We start from the raw sequence: 20,643 nt of genomic DNA, 5'->3' as shown, positions 1-20,643 counted from the left end.
GGGCAGCAAGCAGCAAGCTTCGTGATGAACGCGCTTTGGATGTGCGCTGTGTTGTTCGCCGCTCACCGCGTGATTACTGCGTGCCCGCACGGCCTCACTGCGCCCGAACAAGACAAGCGGGAGGCGCGGCAGTCGCGCGCCATCCTTTGGGGCCACTGGCGTACATTGCGAGGATGAGGAGGAGGGATTTTTCGCTCACGGCCGACGTCGACGACGCAGGCTTTTCTGCGACACGAGCTCCTTAACGCTGTCGCGTTAGTAATGTAGCACGGATCAAATGAAGGAATCTTGGTGCGAAGCGTGCGGAGATTTCAGCCAGAGAGGCAGCGCTTAGCTCGCGGTAAATCACACAACAAAATTCATTGAACTTCCCGGGCTGCGTTGGATGTTTTCATTCGTGCAGCTTGGAGCCGGTCTCGGTTTAATGGCGAACAACCGACTCCGGATTGTGCAGGGGCAGTCTTTCGGCAGATCCTGCGTCGATGTCTATGTCGGCGAGGCTCGACTGTCCATCGATGCAGAACACAGAAAACCACTGGAACTGGTTCCAGTGGCAGCCCTGGGGCAGCTCTATGGTCACGTCCGTGCTGTTGTAGATCCCCAGTTCACCCATCCTGCAAACATAAAACACCATTCTTCGTTTTACGCAGCTTCCTATTGTGGTGTGCGTGCTGTTCATACATGTTCCATGTCATGCGTTCATTCCTTAAACAGGCCTGTTACCAAGACATTGAAACCTCTTTGCATTCTGCCCCTTTGGATTAGCTATGTGACCGAGTGCATTTCAATAATCTTACCATCAGCACAGTGCCTGCTCTTCTTTTTTCTTTTGCTGGTGTCGTTGTCCTGGCAGCATATACGAGCAAGGAAGAAAAACTACTGCATTCGCTTTTCCGGAAGTCGGCCCGTTTGTACGTCATGAACAAAGAAGCGGCATATCGTTATAAGAAGTTCCCTCTTGCCCCCAGGATACCTCGAAAGAGAGGCAAGACGTACCAGGGTGTCCAATTATGATATAGCGAGAAAACCATTGCGCGTGGCAGTTGACGTCGCCGAAAGCTCGCACCACGTTATCTTTCCGCACTGCGAGCATTCTCGGCGACCTTCTAACGAAGGATACGAACGAACGCCAATTTCAAATGTTTCCGCGCCGTTCCCCATCATGCTGCGCCATTCTACCTCAGAAAACCTGTTTTATTTTACCTCTAGTTTTTCTTTTTCCCGCCTGGCTATGGGCGTTCGGCTGCTAGCCAAAGGTCGCGAAATCGAATCCGGGCCACGGCAATCGCATTTAAACTAAGCCGACTAGAAAACCCAGCTTTTTGCAGTCCATTATCTATGCAAGGTAAAAATTAACTTAATATTTAACTCAGGTTAGTATTAGGACAGTCAAAAACAATTCGTAAAGTCCGTAGCCGACAATAACACCGTTTCTCATAGCCCATGTACAGATTGCGGACGCACAATTTTACATTGTGTGCCACGCAGCCTTTAACAGAAATATGGTGGTTTCGAATGGGAAGCATTATGGAGACGCTTTACCGGGAGCTGCTTCTTGATCTTCGGCTAATCATGCCTTCATCTCGTTCAATATTTTGCCAGAGGGAATGAGTCGGCAAGCATTATTCCTGATCACGCCATGCAAACTACAATGACAGGCTTCAGAATTAATCTAAACAACGGTCCTGATCGACACAGATCACAGCTTTGCAATAGACTGTAAGTAATGCTGGAAGATGTTAGTGAATGCATATAGCACGGCCAGTTGGTCACCGCATATATGTAAAAAACAAAAATACACGTTACGCGCCAACATAATTTAAATCGCATTTGGAAGCCGCTCATGAGTCACGAACAGCAGCTTACGTACAACCCATAGGAGGACGCTAAGCAAGACAGGTAATCTGGATGCATACTCCGCAAGGGAGGCTTGCCGAAATATTTGGCGCAAGAACAGCACAGCGAATTCGGTATATGAAACTTTGACGCGCAGTGTTGACTGCGAGAAATATACTTGTGGACTAGTCAAATCGATGTTAATAATGCCGTATGGGAAAGCAATCAGCAGTAATCGGTTTTGGCGGAAACGGAAGAAGATAACTGGGGGGACGCGAAAAGACACTGGTTCGAAAAAGCGATATCAATGTTTTCGTGGATGTGGCCACACAAGCTGGGACACCAAATGACTAATTTAAAACAAATAAGAGTGGCATATTGTCTTACTGCTGAAAAAGTCTAGAAGGTGATGACGACCGTTATTATTGCCTCAGGCATCCCGCAGTCTTCAGTACATTATCAGACCCTTGAGCACATTCGCGCTGACGTGTTCAGTTGCTTTCACGAGGCCAATGTGGGCTTGAAAATACTTGAAAAAATAATGTTTTTTTGGTGATTGCAATTCTAAAATAAGCAAACTAAACTCAATGAAATTAAAAATCGTCCTTATACTGCTGACGCTTTTTTCCCATTTTTGTACCTTCTCCATTCTCCTTTAAAATCGTAATATTTCATAAACACTCACGGCAGACATATTAGAATATAATGCAGGGTATAATTCTTCGATGAAACACAGCAGTACCTACTTGTTGCCGTCATAAATGAGGTACGTGAGTTCTTCCGGATGAGGCAGCCTTGTCGGCGCCACCACAAAGTACGTATCTGTAAAAGAGTTAGGGCGATGTACTTGCATGAATTGCAAAAATGAAGCTTTTCGCGGCTTGGTGATATCCAGAATTGGTCTACCTAATCGTGCACTCAACGTTGCCAGAAATATTCCGGGTGATTCAACAAGCCATTTCCTAAGATTGCTGTAAAATCTGGTCACAAGTGTTTCAGGGATTTTTAGAATGCCTGAGCGGCGGTGCTGCCTTTTGCGAGCATACACATTGTGATGGGCTCTATTTTGAGAGTGTGAGTGCAAATGAAAAACACCAACTAACTGCGTACATACCATGGGAAGCCCTTGATTAAACCTCAACGCGGTTTTTACTTGGACTCAAACTATTGAGAGCATCCCACAGGTAAGTCATTTCGCGACAATTTCTGCGAATGCAAACTGGCATCTGCGCTCTAGAAGTGGAGCAGATATGCTGCGTCTGAATCCGCGCAGGTAGTGGTGCCATCGGATAGTGGAGTTGTGCGAGTTCCGTTAATACGCACGCAATGCAAGCACACTCGATTTAGCCTAAACAAAGCTGAAAACCCAGTGTAACTTATTCCCCTCCGCAATCTTGCTTTAGCCTGCGACAAGAAAAACGTTGGAGGACTCTTATGCTGCGCTTATGAGTTCACGCGATAGCGTACGCCGTTTGGTGTGTCATCTGAAGCTAATGCGACTCTTTAAGATTTCTTTTTACAAACTTCTTTTTTAAGGACAACGATATACACCGGTACACAACATCAGCAAACATTGGCTTTCCAACCTGAGCAGTTTGACACATTTGAACGCATTTTTCAGTTTTTCAATTGTTCCACTTATTTCATCAGTTATACACTCTGAATTTTCGTAATTAGCATCATCAAGCATTGGCTTTTCAGTTAGCATTTTGACACCTTTGAGCCCCCTTTTTCTATTTTTCGTTTTGTAATTTCACTACTTATTCAATTACAATGGTTTCATTAGCTCGTCAGCGCCTATCACACATAAATTAGTCTTCAATCACTAGAGCAACAAATTATCGTCATAATTTTTTTTTCACGCAGCCCCGATTATTTCTGACACGCGGTGCCGACTCCTACTGCGCCCACGGCTTTTCGACCAAACGAGCTGTATACGATATGGCGTAAAAGTTTGTACAAAGCCTTTGCACCTCAGAAGCTATTGCAAAGGTCGGGTATTTTTTTCTGAAAATCATGACTTGAGAAAGACTAGGCATTGTTCCTTTTTGTTTTTTCATTGTTGAAACCAGGTGATTGTCACCACACGAGGATTTGAGAAACGGAATACGGCGACAGACGTCAACAGAAGTACAGTCATGCAGAGCTTTCAAACGTTGAAGACAGAACGAACACTCCTTCCAAAGCTGCAAAAATCCCTTCTGTCACATTTCAGCTTCACTTATGGGGTTCAAGAGGCAGGTAATATACGTTGCGCAATCCTTTATGCGTGCATTCCTCCTTCGTTGGAAACACGCTCGGGGCGAACACATCCGCTCACAGGGGCATTGGCCGTCATTGAGGAAGCCCCTGAGCATCATGCTGGAACTGTCGGTGAGAACCAGCTCATTGGCCATGACGTTCCCAAACCTGGAGACCGGCTTCCCCAAACTCTGCTCATTCGGCAACTCGTAGTCACTCGGAATCCTCACCGAGCCGAAGTATTGCTGGAAAAGCACGAGCAATCACAACGGGCATCAGAATGTGCACTAGTCTATATAACAATCATGTTGACTAAATACTTCGTTTTTTTTTTTTTCAAAATACCTAGTAAAGTCCACGTATGACTTTACTGTCATATTTGACAGCCCACAGGTTTTTCTTCGTGGGTGTGTATAAAGAACTGCATCTGAAAGCGCTAAAAAGCCTTCAGAAACTAACAGAACAATGTCTGTTCAATAACTTCCCCGGGAAAGATAATTGTAAGCTTTGGTCTTAAAAATGACATCCGAACCGGTACTATACTATAGATGCACGAGCCAATCCTACCACTTCTCGAATCTTCACCAGGACAAACTGACGGCAAAATTCTCGTTAACTGCTCTCAATCGTAGTTTATGAACGTGCAATAGAAATGGTATCCTAGCACAGGGGATATCGGGAACGAATATATGTTATTTGTTTATTCTGTAGTATAAAACGCGACGAGGGATTGTGCTTTAAAATTAGTCTCATCAAGCCATGTTTACTCATCGGAGTTATGGCTCGAGACTTCTTTTTTTCTGTTTCACAGACGCTTGTGCGTTAGGAAGGAGACGCGGAGCACTTTATCCTCGACCCCATATACTGATCAATTTAGCCAAAAGGTTATGGGGAATAAAACGATATTAGCCTTTCTTTTCTGTTCGTATTTAGAGGCAATAGAAGTAATCGGCACATTCTTTCCAGTTTGCCCTTCTCACATTTCTTTGCATTCGCCACGCTGCTATCATATTAATCTATTTTAGCATCAAAATACTCATCAATAAACTTCCAATGCATGTTTTAGTGTACAAATATGCATCATAAGAACAAAATGTTGTCCCCAATGTGAATACCAATCGTTACTTAGATAAATATTGTATCCCAATTACTGTTTTCTTTCTCTCGCACCTTAAATTCGCTATAGAATAATCGGCAGTTTACGTACTTTCTTAACCCATATAAATTTGGAATTATTTCACGAAGTCATTTATTCCGCCTTTTCTCTGTTAAGTCTTCTAAAGGAACTATATGTTGTTGGGCTAAGTTAGTATTCTTAAGAAGCTTCGTACATCATCCCTGGCTGAAGGTTGCAGATATTTTGGGCTTTTGAAATGTGACAGTACTCACCGCATATTTCAGATATATCTCTTTTATACAGAATAACCCAAATCTTCCCCTCTAGGGCCTTCGCTGTCATAGTTTTGAATAAATGACTTCGGACAGAATCACCTATTTTCCTGACGTGTTTCCACGTGATTGTATACTAAATGATTGTTTTAGGTGCATTCTGTGTACACTCTGTAAATGTTGCGCAGTTCACCTCATTCATGTATTTTTCTATAGTTATATTGCGTATATCTGCGGCTACGCTCGCTTGAGTGGACGGTAACGGGTAATTTCTACTGTGTTTCGCAAACAATGTAAGATGAATTCGATTTCATCTGCGTATGCACGTCTCGATTACCATTCAGATCACTTATCCTGCATATTGAACGACTGCATATACCCACATTAGCTTATGAGTATCCAAGTCTTCAATGGTGACGTGAATAGCGCCCATAATGTACTGATTTTGCATTTTATTTAATGCACGCAACGCAGGAGCAATTGTAACGGCCGGCCGGTTTACTTTCCCCTACCCATGTTCGGGTATTACTGCCGCTCTTCGACACACTAGAGTGACAAACAGCCTCAGTTGATCTGCCAGGCCCTCTACAACTTTCGACGTACGCTCAGTGTCATCCTGCGGCATTCTATTGACTCTTAACCGGTTTTAGCGTCAAGCCTTACGCATTCTGCTATAAATTGTATAATATGTATTAACTTTTGCAGACTTGCATCACTGATCCTGAAAAAGTGGTCTTTCTAAAATACATCTGCAGTAATTTCCATTCTAGTCTGGTCTTTGGTTCAACAGGATGTTTCTTGTACAACATTGATAAACAATTGCTTTGTCAGTTATTAATAAATGGTGACTTTCAGTCACAGGACTTCGTCCGAAATGTTCACCCCTCGTGATGTTCCACTTACTTTATCCTGTGGGCTGTAGATGCCCAGAGTTTCGTAGGCAGTGATCTCTTTTGGCAGCTTCAGGTACACGGTGGCCTGCCTGTAGGCCTTCAGGGCGTTGCCGCTGCGAAGTAGAGCAGGCGCCAGCACTCATGTGCTTGTTGTGCGTCTAGACTCGTAGGGATTAACAGCGAAAAGTACACAGACGCGCAGGCTGCGTGTGTAAATATTCGTCAAAGCGCAAATCTTTTTTGCTTTCAGCTGTTCAACAAAGAACACGTGAGCAGGCGATATGCACGTTATCCTTGAGGACACTTTTCTAGTTTCAAATATGTATGCGGGGTGCACGGAAAGTATAGGGCTGTAGAAATTGTCTCAGAGCTCAGGAGCAGCAATTGGGGTTAGCTTCTTTCGTTTAATCTGAATCATAAGAGTTCAAAAGATTAAGACATTAAAAACAAACGGAAACCTATGTTGAAATAGACGTTTAATGTGCTCAAAGCACCAAAATTCGTTGCCTGAGAGCTTTAACAGTGCTGTTATGATCACCAGCGGCTTAAGCAACACTTGCCGTTGGTAGACTTGCTTTCTTTCAATGCGTGCAGCACTGCGCTCTGTGCGTATTTTTACGTATCGGCATGACTTTTCTTTTCCTTTAGACACGGTTTTTTTACAGCACTTGCATATTCACCTATTGAATACCGGCTCGTTTCTTTTCCAATTAAACGTTGTTACTTCAGCGCTTCGCCCGGTTACCCTCCTTGTTACTACGCTGCGTTCTTTCTCGCGCTCAAAGCTTCTCTGCCGCCCAGAATAATCGAAGGTAGAGCGATATCTTTCCATTTTAAAAATAAACGAAACTCTATAACTGACCACCTACACTGAACGTCCTGAGCCACAGCACCGCAACTTTTGATGGAGCCTCCCATCCCAAACGGCGCGGTGTTATTCAGCCTGAAAACAGCTTGAGCAATCGGCAATGTCACTTGCTCCCTCCAACATTATACCGCAACGGTAAATCCAGCAAGCTTGCGATCCAGAAGCTTGGTCAGCCTTGTACGCAGCGAGTCAAGCAAGAAAAACCAAAGTAGCCGGAAACCCATGCGTGGGACGCGAATACAAACCCGCCAGTCTCGTCTGAAATCTCATCCCCGGTCGCCTGGTCCGGCTGCCCTTGGGTATATTCAGCCCAGAAACGAGCAGCTGCGATTGAGCAGAAAAAATTATTCTGTATCCCTATGCAAATATTCTTCACTGTCGCTTATATAATGTCTGCGTGGGAAACTCGCAAAACACTTGGGAAAAACGCCGACCTAAATGCTACCACCTGAGGCAATGATTTGAAAGGATACACACCCTAAAGTACAGGTGGCCAGTACGCAAGATTCCTAACCTCAAAAATGATTCTTTGCCTTGACTGCTTAGAGCTTCAATAAATATCAAAGTACAGTCATGGTCACGTTTTATATATAGGTGCGGACCGCAGGCTTCAGCAATTGGCTCTCGTGCGGCCAAGGTTTCCGTATCTCCTATGTTCGCTACCTCCTGATCGCAGTACAAAATATTCTATTAAAAAATATGGAATCAATGTCTTTACCGACCAGCCCGTGTATTGCAGGCAGAATCATTTAAATAATCAGGGAATAACACCTTAGGAAACACGGTTTTATGTCTAAACCCCCTCTCCTTTCCCCCCAAATAAAGATGAATCGCGCTTTTAGGCCCCCGTTAGAATACATCGATGTTTTCGGCGCAGTGACGGACGTTCTAAATTTCTTTCAATCAATATTGTTTGCGTCAAGCGAAAATGTTACGAAACTCAACAGGAAGCTAACAGCTAACAGTGCATGGCTGGACAGTGTATAACAAGACATGAACATACACAAGAAGTAAATTGTATCTCAATAACAGTAACATACGCGCAAGTAATTGGTAGCAACACTTGAGTTGATTGTGACAAATCTGTGCGGTAAGAATATGCTGCCACAGCGCGCTATCAGTCACATAAAAACCAAATATTCAGTGCATGCGTGCCTTTAAGCCTTGCGCATACCATAAAAACACACAGCGCTTATAAAAACGGGAAACGCAGCGCACCGGGGTCAGCTCCGTCGTAGTTGAGGTTTGTGATGACAATGCTGCTCCGGCTGGCGGCGTAGACAAAGCCAGTGACGCCATGGGCGTAGCTGGCGATGCTGCCGATGCGCTTCCCGTAGTATCCACCAACAGGGCCTGGACAAAGAAGTGCGTGAAAACAGGGATTGTAGGCGGGCTTCAGTTAGCCAGCATCAGAAGAAAAATCGCTTTTCCACAGCGTTGGCAGAGCACGTAACAATATATTTCGCCATGAGCCCTGCATAGGAGTCAATTGAGTTTTAGTGGCAGACCTCAAGACAAAGGCGCCTACGGTTCGCATGTGTTAAAAGCGCCGCGTTGTGTCGTAGATCACACTGTACTCATTGAATCTCACTAACTGCAGAACATCCAGTCTGGAGCCTTGGTCATCCTCTAGGGTTAATAAATACTCCAAAGAAGATGTTTTCTCGGCATATTCTGTAGGTAGTTTAATTAGGCACGAAGCATGATTGTGTAATATGCGACATATTTTAGAGTTTATTGCGTTCATTCCTGCCAATGTTTAACGCAAAAGCTGGGGCACCATACGACTAAGGGACAAAAACAATTACACGGCTGCGCAAAGGTCTCGTTTTTTATGCTTTTTGTTTTAAATACACTGTTCATGATATCGGGGCTTGAATACCGCTTTCAAATGCGCTGACACTGACGTGTTTATGGTGCAGAAGAAGAAAAATCACACGTGTAATTGTGAACGAAATTTATGTATACTATACCGGCACGGCGAAAACAAGAGGAAAGACATTCGTTGCAAGAGAGATCTGTTCAACTGAATAACACCAGCTTCACTGCTTGACACCGCCAGACTAGTTACACCAGCTACCGGTATATGTGTCTCACTGAATGACATGTTGTCGGCAGTTCCACCTTTCGTACAAGAAGATTTAATTTAACGCGCCAGCGCTAAGGCTCCCGTTATACAGTAAATATAGCGTCGCCGTCGGCGTTCTGGGGGAAAAATCTCAGGAAAAGCAGCCTAGGATGGCTACCTAGGTCACAAGACCTTGTAGCGTCAGCACAATCTGCCCGCTGGGTTCTAACCAAATTGATCACCGTGGCCTCTTGCAGTTAACTTAATGATTGGCCCTGAGCGGTCGCTCGGGAAGAGCAACCTCAGTCGCACAAGACCCAACTGTGGGAGCACATGCCTTCGCAGGGCAGTGGCGCATGGCTTATTCGCTGCACCATTGCTGCACACAGGAGTTCCACGATGACTCAGGGACCTACCAACGTAAAGTCGAGAATGACCAATTCCACATTAACCCAATAAGGCTCTCGCGTCGTACCGTAAACCGAAACTAAAGTGCCACCTCCAATTTCTCTTTCAGATGTCTCCAAACTCATCCGGCGCGGCGGTACAGAATTTTAAAGCTTAGTTATCCACGGGCTCATTTCTGAAGCAAATCTCCAAAGTGCTCACCTAATGGAACGTGCCGTAAATCATCTGGACTTGTTGCTTGTGTAAGCTCTACAGAAGTGCGCCAATGCTCAAACTCTCACAGCCCCCTCATTTAGTTTTATTTCTCTCAACCACAGTTTCCGTGCATCAGTTAACTCGCCGCGTTCCCCTGGACTGTTTCCTTGGTCTTGCTAGTCTGTGCGCAGCACGTAGCCTATAGTGTGTCCTCGTCTGCATTTCGTGGCAGATCCAAGAATCTGAGTCCTGGAGTGCGATATTATGGCCTCCTCGCACTGTTGTCTAAACGCTTTGTTCTCTTTGCCTGGCTTAATATCTGCGGTGGGACACAAACTGAAGTTGTATTGATAAGATTTTAAAGAAAGTTTAAAAAAACCTAATCTCCAACCAATTTGTTTCCTTCGAGATTCGATGCCAGCTTTATTTTTACAATTACTGCAAGCAGCCCCAAAACCATCAACGGTGAGCTACTCAAAGCTGGAAATTTGGAAAGCATGAGATGCACCTCATCGGTGAAAAGAAGCAGAAGAGCATGGTGCTTCAGGCCTAAGCCAGTATATGGTTTCTCTTGACTTCCATTGGCAACTTATTTACGGACGCACGTTTAGGTTCTGACGTGTCACTACGTTTTTTTTTTTATCAAAGACAAAAAAAAAACAACTTGAGGCTCCTGCTAACGCATGTGCGCAATTGAAAATTGTCCTGGACAGTCCTCGACAAAGAAGGCCCTTTTCTTATTAGCAACCCATTGTGTTTTTTATAGGTTTTGTCTTGCACTTTTCAAGTACTTGATCATGATGGTCCATGAAAACTGATTTTTTTTTCAATGTGATTACTTGTAGGAATAATATCATAATATTGAAACCAGCAACCTTGTCTTCCTGCTTAAGTCGCGTTACTGTTTACACAATTTTATGCATTATTATCTCTTGTACTCCATATGTATGCATTCTATTGCAATCCAAGATTAATATTATTTCTTTGTTTTTTCTTTCATTCGAAGCGCTCCGAAAAACGATGAACGATTTCGGTGTTCGCGGGTGCTGTAAATACCCACTGATTGACTATTACTTATTCCTAGTGCGGGCTGAACGCTTAGCAAAACGTGGTAATTGTTCAACAGCAACACCATAACACAATGAAAACAGGCATGCTGCCGCAGAGCAACACTCACGCAAAAAAAAACACGACTGCGGAAGAAATCGTGCTGTACTTCGGGCATTTCGTCCATCAGTGATGTCGTAAACCTAAACTGGGGGAAGAAGCCGCAGTGTTTCGCGGCGCCTGCGAGCTGAACGAACGAATATAAACTTACAGGTTTGAGCTCCCGGGGGGTGCGTCGGTGAGAGAGTCCGCGCCGTTGGAGGGTTGGGAGCTGTGAGAGAGAAATCGGTGGTTGTTCGAGAGTTTTAAGGACACTTAACTCAGTGTGCAAATGGAACATGGAACGGATTCAAAGCCACTGAACTTGTGAGAAAATCAAATCAAACCAGATTTATTTTCCAGCAAATAAATGGTCATTTTGGCTAAAAGCCGCATAAACAGCTTAACAAAAACTCAGGAAACTATTATATGGCACTATGGCTGTGTAGCAGCAAAACGAAAGGAAATAACCATTTAAGACTAATATAGAAGTAGACAACAGTAAAAATTTAAAACCGTATACATCATTGTAAAAACAGGAGCGGGCAAGCAAAGGGTTTATAAAGAATAAGATCAATATAAACAGTTCAGATGTTGGTTGATAGTGAGCAAGGGAGCCGTAGTGCTCCCAAAAAGTCTCTTTTTCATCTTTTGACTTTGGCCAGTGACCAGCAATCCTCATCAGTTAGACAAGACTTCGCAAAAACTTGAACAATATTTCAATCATTGTTTTAATAATAGAGAGAGGGATGCACATCGTATTTGCACAAAGTAGGTGCTCAACTGCTTTGCACTACAATCAACACTGCCTTTTTTTCTAAAGTGTGGCAAATATCGTGTGTCAGTACATAAAGTGTTGAAAATTATAGCATAATATTCCAGAGCCGCAAACTGTGCCAAGAAATTACTCATCGTTGTTGAAAGGAAGCGCGTTATTTGCAACAAACTAAATTTATAGATATTATCCACAAGGATCATACTGAGAGATACTATTGTAGGAGTAATGCCCGACGTTGGTTCAAGGTTTATGGTGACACGAATAGTTCCCCTTTGCAATAAGAGAACCTTGTTCATATTTCATTGTTGCCCATAGCAGAGTATTGTAGTTCACGTAAGAAAGGAAAAGAGCATCATGTATTTGTACCTCAGCCCTTAAGGAAAGCAATATGCAGTAGACTGAGATTATGGCAGTACGAACAGAGAGCTTTTTAGACCAAGGCTTTATGGGCGTTCAATTTAGGCTCGGAAAGAGTACAGGCCGAGAACCTTGTGTTAGTTACCTGTTTCTATGTGCTCGTTTTGGAAAATTAGTGAATACAGCGGAGGAACCACATTATTCATTAGCACAATACATAACGGCTTTGGTTCTACTTATGTTTTCCTTGATTTGATTTACTCTGGTTCATGCTGAGCTTTTTAGACCAAGGCTTTATGGGCGTTCAATTTAGGCTCGGAAAGAGTACAGGCCGAGAACCTTGTGTTAGTTACCTGTTTCTATGTGCTCGTTTTGGAAAATTAGTGAATACAGCGGAGGAACCACATTATTCATTAGCACAATACATAACGGCTTTGGTTCTACTTATGTTTTCCTTGATTTGATTTACTCTGGTTCATGCTGACAGTTCTGTAAAGATGTCATGGCATCTCCTCTCTAGTTGGCCAATATTATTCACACAATTAAGTCAGGAACTCTCGTCACCAAACGTCACAAATCGGACTGAGGTTCTGATGTTGACGACATCATTGAGACGATATTCAATAAGTAATAAGACTCAAGTAAACCCAAAGCTGCCCTACGAATTCCAAACGATCAAAATATATAAATGAAAATATTGGGACTGATGGAGTCAAACGCGCAACCGAAATCGGTAATATTGCCGGGTGTCAATACATAATTATCAATACTTTTGAAACTTTTTTTTCCTTCAGCGCTAGCAAAGCAGCCTCAGTCGACAACCCTTTCCTGAAACCATACTGTGAATCTCTTCAAATACTTTTTGTGACATAAAATTTTGTAATACGAGGAAGAATAAGATGTTCTATTCCTTTAGAAAATACTGAAAGTACTAAATTATGTCGGTAATTAGACTAAGCACTCTATTCCCCACATTTATTTATTATAGATACTCTTCCACATTTATATAACAGTTGGAAATATGCCTAACTCAAGTATCAGAATAAGACTTTTAACAAGGGTAGAAGTTAGCAATTCGGTTTGGTCTATAGGGTTTCACGGCCGAAGACGACCCAGGCAATACTCGACCACGTGGGATTCTTTCACGTACACTGATCTCGTACAGTACACAGGCTTCCAGCTTTCCCCTCCACTGAAATGTGACCGCCGCGGCCGGGATCGAACCCTCGTCTTTCGGGTCAGCCACTGAGCACCATGACCACTGAGCCATATCGTCTGTGGCATTACGAACTCTAATATATATTTAACGGGTTTAATTTGAATATCTACCGTGAGTACCTAGTTATCTATTGACATTTAAGCAGACAAATGCGCTGTATATTTCATACGCACGAAACAGTGTACGTGGTGCACTCTGTGTAGACTGATCCTATAACTTTCTCGCATGTAGCTCAACGCAGACGTCATTGTTCTCTTTACAGACGTTTGTCTGTCTCAGTGCAAACCTTTTTTTTTTTTGCTTTGGCCCCGCCATACACCTCACCTGCGGAAGCCCCTCCTAGCTGCTCCAAACAAATTTAATAATTACATACTGCGAACTGATTCTGTGCTGTCACTAAGTGCATTACCATTCCCTTGGAATTTAACAGACCTTCGCTTATACATTCCACGGAACTCATTTCAAGCTTAAGCCTATTTTCTATACTTGATTTTAAATTTAATGTATTTTTTCGAACGCTCACTGCGCATATCTTCTATTTCTTAACGCTATGTTTACTCTGATTTTACAGCTCTATCTTCACTGTCTTTTTCGCCACTGCGTCCTCCCATTTTATCGAGATCGACATTACTACTGACAGAATTGCGTAATTTTTTGAAATCACCATGCATAGATGCACGTAAGGGAAGAACGCTTGCCAAGGTAACCCTAAACTCTTATTGCTTTCCTGGTGCCTTTGCTGCCCACCCGACTCCTCAAACACAACTTGTCCCGCATAGATGTTAATCCTTCGTGCAGCCAGTGCCCACACTGCAAATCGCGCGAAAGCCTAGCTCGCCAGTATTTTATACCTTACACACTAAAATATCTTACACGCTAAAATTTTACTCGCGCTTTTTAGGCTCATGAGATTTAATCTGAGGGTAAATTTCGAAGTCTTCGGCGAAAATGCTGCTGTGTGTATGTCAAACCTTCACCCACCACCCAATTCCACCTAGCAGAGCGCCTCGATCATGACTTCTGCAGGACATAAAGATCACCCGCCAACGGCCCTCATCCACACTCCAAAACAGAGCGCCCAGCAGTTGATGACATAAGCGGCGGCGAAATCGAATTCAAAGACGCAGTCGTAAGGCGATCATCGTAAAAGCGAAAATGGAAAAGCAATGCAGTCGACGCAGATTTTTCTCATCGCTCGTTTAATCGCATTTATTTTTTTTTTACTTCATAAACGATTCGCACTGTTTTAATGCGGCACATATTCGTTTTACATCGGCACGCCGAAGAGAACGACCGCAAAAGTGCTCCCTTTCTCTGTTCGCAAGAGAACTTGTATGCAGTGTCTGCCTTCTTGCTCTGCGTTAGAATACATCGAAGTGTTAGGTTCAACGGAATACAGGATCATGGAGGTACTTCCTTACATGCATGTCTCGGACACATGCCACTAGACAAAATCTCATAAGGACATATTGTGGAGATTGAAGCTAGCCGCCATTCCTTGAAACAAATTAAAACATGAAAAATATTTTGCGTTTGGCTAGCAACACCATTGGAGCCACAAAGACGTTGTGACAGCCTTCGTCTCTATCGCCAGTGATGTTTCCTACATTATTTACGCTCACTGCCAACCTGAAAGTGATGTTCAGGTCTCACCTTCACTATTTTTTTCTGGACTACCATGACTGAGATTTTCTGTCTGCTGTATTATCCGGCTCTACGATCACACTCCTTGAGCCCTGCCGTTCCCTTCACAGTTCCATGTTTTGATGTCTCAGTAGTTCGTCCAGTACAACACATTAGCTGCGCAGTAACCTGTATCGGGATCTATTTAGCAGGCCGTTCATGCAATTCTCCCAGGGAAGCCTCTTTATGCACACTGTGTTTGGACACCACTTTTATAAAAAACTATTTTGCCAGCGCGATATCTGTACCTCTTACAAAAAGGTAAGCAAAACGCTCAGATGAGTTTCTTCTCCTGTAAAGGGGCGAAACGATCTCCGCATAAGAATAGCTACAGCGCATATTCAGTATTTCGAAAGCGACATCTTTACGAGTACGTATGTATACCCAGATTCATATAATGTGCTTGGGAAGACAGCCCCAGCGGCTCTCAGTCCGAGAGATCGATCTGCTTACTGTCTGTCGCTTACAAGGTATTTACTTAGGTAAACGGTAGTAGTGCCAGGACAAGTTTACACTTCAGTAAAGCAAATGATCTGCAAGTTCTCATGCAGGCTAATCCTGAATAGACCATATTCACACTGTCAATCAGGCGATAGAGAAGTGCGCAGAATATATGTCCTACATAGATTACGAGAAAGCATTTCACTCAATCGAAACCTGAGCAGTCAAGCAAGCATTACGTATTCAAAACGTAGGTTAGCCTTATATAAAAATATTGGAAGATATATACAATGCCTGCTGAAGCACCATAGACCTCCTTAAATTCAGCAACTAATTTGCATTAAGGAGTGGCAGCAGGCAAGGAGACACGATCTCGCCAATGCTATTCATCACCCGCATTTTTTAGACTTAGACTGGAAATAGTTGGACACAAGAGTTAATAAGCAATACTTTATTAATCTGCATATCGCTGTTGTTATTGCCTTGCTAACTCACTAAGGAGAAGAGCTGCAAAGCAGTGGCTTATACAAACAGAGCAGGACGCCGGCTCGAAAAATTGATATGCAGAAAAAGTAATGCTCAGCAGTCTCGGAGAGGTACAGCATTTTACGATGGGTTGCAAGACGCTGGAAGTCGGAAGGGAATACGTGTACTTAAGGCAGCTGATGGCCGCAGATTCGGAACACAAGAGTGAAAGAACTAGAAGAATTAGCATGGGGTGGAGCGAATTCCCTTTACAGATATTGGTATGCCGACATTTGTGATATTCCACACGAGAAAAGTATATAAAATTTTTATCTTAGCAGCATTCACCTACGGGTAGAAACGGGGAGTCTAACGAAAAGGGTTCCACTTATATTCAGGACAACCCAGCGAGCTATGGAAAAAAAAATATTCTGAACGAAGCCTTAAAATACAGGAAAAAAAAGTAAAGTCGGTCAGGAAACAACGTTAGTTGCTGACAAACTTCTAGAAATCAAGACGGTGAAATGGGCTCGAGCAGGGAATCTAATGCCAAGGCTAGATAAGCGATGATGGTTAAGGATAACGGACTGAATACCAAGGACAGGGAAGCATAGCAGGAGGCGGCAGAAAGTTAGATGAGCGGATGAGAGCGCAAAGGATAACTGGACGGTATTTGGGAAAGGTCTTTGTCCTCCAGAGAGCGTAGTCAGCTGATGATGAGGAAACTACTTCTCTTCCCTTTTTGATTTCCTTTTTTTTTACTTCAATTTGTGTGATAGCCCTACTTCGCGGTTTGAAATCCAGCCAATAATTTTGTGACCTGCATAGACTTGAGGGCGCAAAAATGAAATAAATATTGCCGTGACTCGGTACTGAACCCGCTGCATCCAGAACAGGTCAGCTTCGCTAGCCACTGCACGAGGCCACTATGCTATCGCCGCAGCCCCTAGTGACATGTGTTAAACTGCAACACACACTTGCGTTGTGCATTGTAAATACGTCGTCGTGTTCATCAACTTCCATCTGAGGCGCAAACAGTTCAGACTACCTTTAACTCAATCAGAGCTTAACATGAATATAATATCGTTGCCAGACGTGCCGACGACCCAGCAAGGCAAAACCACAATCCAAACAGGATTTAACTGCACTAAAACCTTCCTACTTTCCTTCGTTGTATTTTTACTTCCGTGTAGTCACAGCGCGTGGCTTTCTTCAACCTCCTTTCTTTCCCCTCTTTCTGGCCGTTCCTTTGTTTAAACCTATGCGCAATGTCCCCACCTGAGCCGACGTAACAAATATATCTATCAGAAGCGTTCCTATATATATATATATATATATATATATATATATATATATATGCACAGTGAAAAGGTCACAACTGGTTCGATTATCTAGGTTTATTCACCAACGGTTTCAGACGGTCCACCGTCTGAAACCGTTGGTGAATAAACCTAGATAATCGAACCAGTTGTGACCTTTTCACTGTGCAAGTTTTCACTGGCCCGTTGAGCAACCCTAACTGCTTCCACTATATATATATATATATATATATATATATATATATATATATATATATATATATATATATATATATATATATATACGCCGCCCTCGTCATAGGTGAACACTCTCAAGGTTCTTTTACACCCAATAAACATAAATACCCACGGAGCAGCAGATTAGACAGCCGTCGCCATCGGTGAGTTGGTAGAGCATCGGACGCGATATTCGGAGGTCGTGGGTTTGGATCACACCGGCGGCATGGTTCTTTTTTCTGTTGATTTATAAGTAATTTTCTTTAAGCGATAGATTGATGTTAGTATTGTTATCCCACTTATCAGCACTACACATTAAAAAAAATTAAACATTCCCCTATGCACCTTGATTACGGTGACTGTTGGCTCCGCTCATATAAATTATATATATATATATATATATATATATATATATATATATATATATATATATATATATATATATATATAACCTCATACTAACCTTCACAAACAGCCTCCCGAACAGTAACAAACCCTAAGAAAATAGTTGAGTAATATAAACATAATGACGGGCTTTCAAATATTTCCTCAATGGTCCCCAAGGCAACATACAGAAGAAAAAAAATTTACTAAACCATGTTGTCCTTTCAACAATCAATAAACTTATGGCTGTGGGTTGCACATCTTGAAGAAAAAAGATATGCAAAATGCAAAATTTGCAAACACATTAAAACCACAGCACTTGTTAAAATCATCTATACTAATTTCAAACATTTTATTCGGATAGATTTAAATTGCAATTCTAGCAACGTTGCTTATATGCTTGAGTGGAGCGACTGCCGAATGCGATACATAGGCCAAACACAGTTTCTTCCGATTCAGGTTTGATAACCGCCACTCACATGCACAATTGCTCCCAAACCTCCCTTTTTGGAAACACCTCCGCGAGAAAGGCCACGCGTTTAATAAACCGAAAGTAACAATATTACAGAATGGCTTAAAAAATTCTCGTGAGCGCGAACAAAGAGAATCATATTTTATGTTTAAATTTAACACCTCTCTGCGGAGGTAAGAGACCTATGAAAATGCACAAAGCACAACTGACTGCGTCGTCCGAGGTCATACCCTTTTTGCATGCCACATTTAGGTAGTTCCATCTTTCGTTTGGCTCATCTTCTGGGGTCCCGAAAGCCACATCGCTCGTTCTTTTTTTTACCATTTCTGCTTTCTGGCTACTCTGTAAGCTGACGTTTTGTACAGTGGAAACATTCCTTCGCGTACGTTCCCTCCACCCGGTTTACTTCTTTTTGTTTTTTCTCTCATACTCCAGCCTCAGCGGCTAAACCAGCAGCGGGTGCAATATTAACAGATGCAAAGACAGAACAATAGTTCAAATTCTTTTTTCTCTGCTTCTTCTGTTGTTTGGTCAAGATTCTTTTCTCCCCTGCACTCGCGGTCAGGAGGGGCGACTAGTTCCCGCATTCTTCCACGAAGGCGGCTGACCGGCAACGCACGCTATCGCCCATCTCTGTTCAGCTCGACACGCCTGTCAATAAGGAAGCATGGGGTGCTTAACTAATCCGAGGTCGCATCGGGATATTCTACTTCCCTACAGCTTACACGTTCTACGCACTCCATTTTTTTCATGGTGCTCCCACTCCCATCTTCTGCTTTTCCTAATCCGTTTTTCTTTTATTTTTACTTCAGTTTATTTTCTACTGATATCAACTTATTTCTGTATTCTCTATCCTTTCCTTGCTCACCTCTTCCGTGCCCAACACCTTTAGAGTTGGAAACACCACCAAAACAAATCCCTCTTGAAGATCGGTCCTCCGACCGAACCGTCGAGTCACATAAAAATGCTTCATATATATATATATATATATATATATATATATATATATATATATATATATATATATATATATATATATATGTGTGTGTGTGTGTGTGTGTGTGTGTGTGTGTGTGTGTGTGTGTGTGTGTGTGTGTGTGTGTGTGTGTGTGTGTGTGTGTGTGTGTGTGTGTGTGTGTGTGTGTGTGTGCGTGCGTGCGTGCGTGCGTGCGTGCGTGCGTGCGTGCGTGCGTGCGTGCGTGCGTGCGTGCGTGCGTGCGTGCGTGCGTGCGTGCGTGCGTGCGTGCGTGCGTGCGTGCGTGCGTGTGTGTGTGTGTGTGTGTGTGTGTGTGTGTGTGTGTGTGTGTGTGTGTGTGTGTGTGTGTGTGTGTGTGTGTGTGTGTGTGTGTGTGTGTGTGTGTGTGTGTGTGTGTGTGTGTGTGTGTGTGTGTGTGTGTGTGTGTGTGTGTGTGTGTGTGTGTGTGTGTGTGTGTGTGTGTGTGTGTGTGTGTGTGTGTGTGTGTGTGTGTGTGTGTGTGTGTGTGTGTGTGTGTGTGTGTGTGTGTGTGTGTGTGTGTGTGTGTGTGTGTGTGTGTGTGTGTGTGTGTGTGTGTGTGTGTGTGTGTGTGTGTGTGTGTGTGTGTGTGTGTGTGTGTGTGTGTGTGTGTGTGTGTGTGTGTGTGTGTGTGTGTGTGTGTGTGTGTGTGTGTGTGTGTGTGTGTGTGTGTGTGTGTGTGTGTGTGTGTGTGTGTGTGTGTGTGTGTGTGTGTGTGTGTGTGTGTGTGTGTGTGTGTGTGAAGTAAAAAATCAGAGGGAAGAGATCAGGGACTTAATAACGTCAACAATAACGCATCCGCATTCGCAAACAACTTTAAACGAGTTTCCGAAGCGTATTCCGTCTTTCAGTGCTCCCAATGTTTAACGCTTAATTCTCTTAATCCGAAGCATAATGCCCCAAAGCTTAAGAGAATAAAACGCATAAAAGGAAAAATTAGGTTTTGCGTTTAAACATTACACAGAAAACTTTGTTGAGGTTCGCGCAGATGACGTGAGTAGTCTGAGTCAATAAGTTTTTACTCACCTGGTGTAACCGTCACCCCGGTAGGCGGCTTCCGGGGGCCGATAGGGATTTCCACACTGAGTGGAGGCGACGGAATGCGCCCGCCGTCGATGCCAGTCTTTCCGCCATCCGCGCGGGCATCGCCAAGTTTGTTTTTCTGATCATCATCAGCATCTGCATTACGGGATGCGAAAACAAAGGAGTCCATAAATTTCGTAGCATTGTGACAAAAAAAGGCTAAATTGCGAAAAAAAAATGTTTCATGA

The 20,643-nt window shown here is 43.3% G+C and overlaps 1 protein-coding gene across 2 annotated transcripts in view; it reads right to left on the bottom strand.

Moving 5' to 3' along the window:
• Nucleotides 1-358: 358 nt before the first annotated feature.
• LOC144134858 (protein Skeletor, isoforms B/C-like) overlaps nt 359-20,643 on the bottom strand; it is a 36,314-nt gene continuing 16,029 nt past the window's right edge. For both annotated transcript variants that reach the window (XM_077667668.1, XM_077667669.1), the window contains exons 7-14: nt 20,399-20,551; nt 11,217-11,276; nt 8,446-8,580; nt 7,473-7,551; nt 6,370-6,472; nt 4,157-4,322; nt 2,583-2,658; nt 359-614 (exon numbers count right to left, since the gene is read on the bottom strand). In XM_077667668.1, coding sequence (XP_077523794.1) covers nt 422-614; nt 2,583-2,658; nt 4,157-4,322; nt 6,370-6,472; nt 7,473-7,551; nt 8,446-8,580; nt 11,217-11,276; nt 20,399-20,551 — 965 coding nt within the window. In that variant the 3' untranslated portion in view covers nt 359-421. The remainder of the gene's footprint in view (nt 615-2,582; nt 2,659-4,156; nt 4,323-6,369; nt 6,473-7,472; nt 7,552-8,445; nt 8,581-11,216; nt 11,277-20,398; nt 20,552-20,643) is intronic.

Source organism: Amblyomma americanum, chromosome 5, assembly GCF_052857255.1.
Source record: "Amblyomma americanum isolate KBUSLIRL-KWMA chromosome 5, ASM5285725v1, whole genome shotgun sequence".
Classification (NCBI taxonomy): Eukaryota; Metazoa; Arthropoda; class Arachnida; order Ixodida; family Ixodidae; genus Amblyomma; species Amblyomma americanum.
This window is presented reverse-complemented; position numbering and strand designations above follow the sequence as displayed.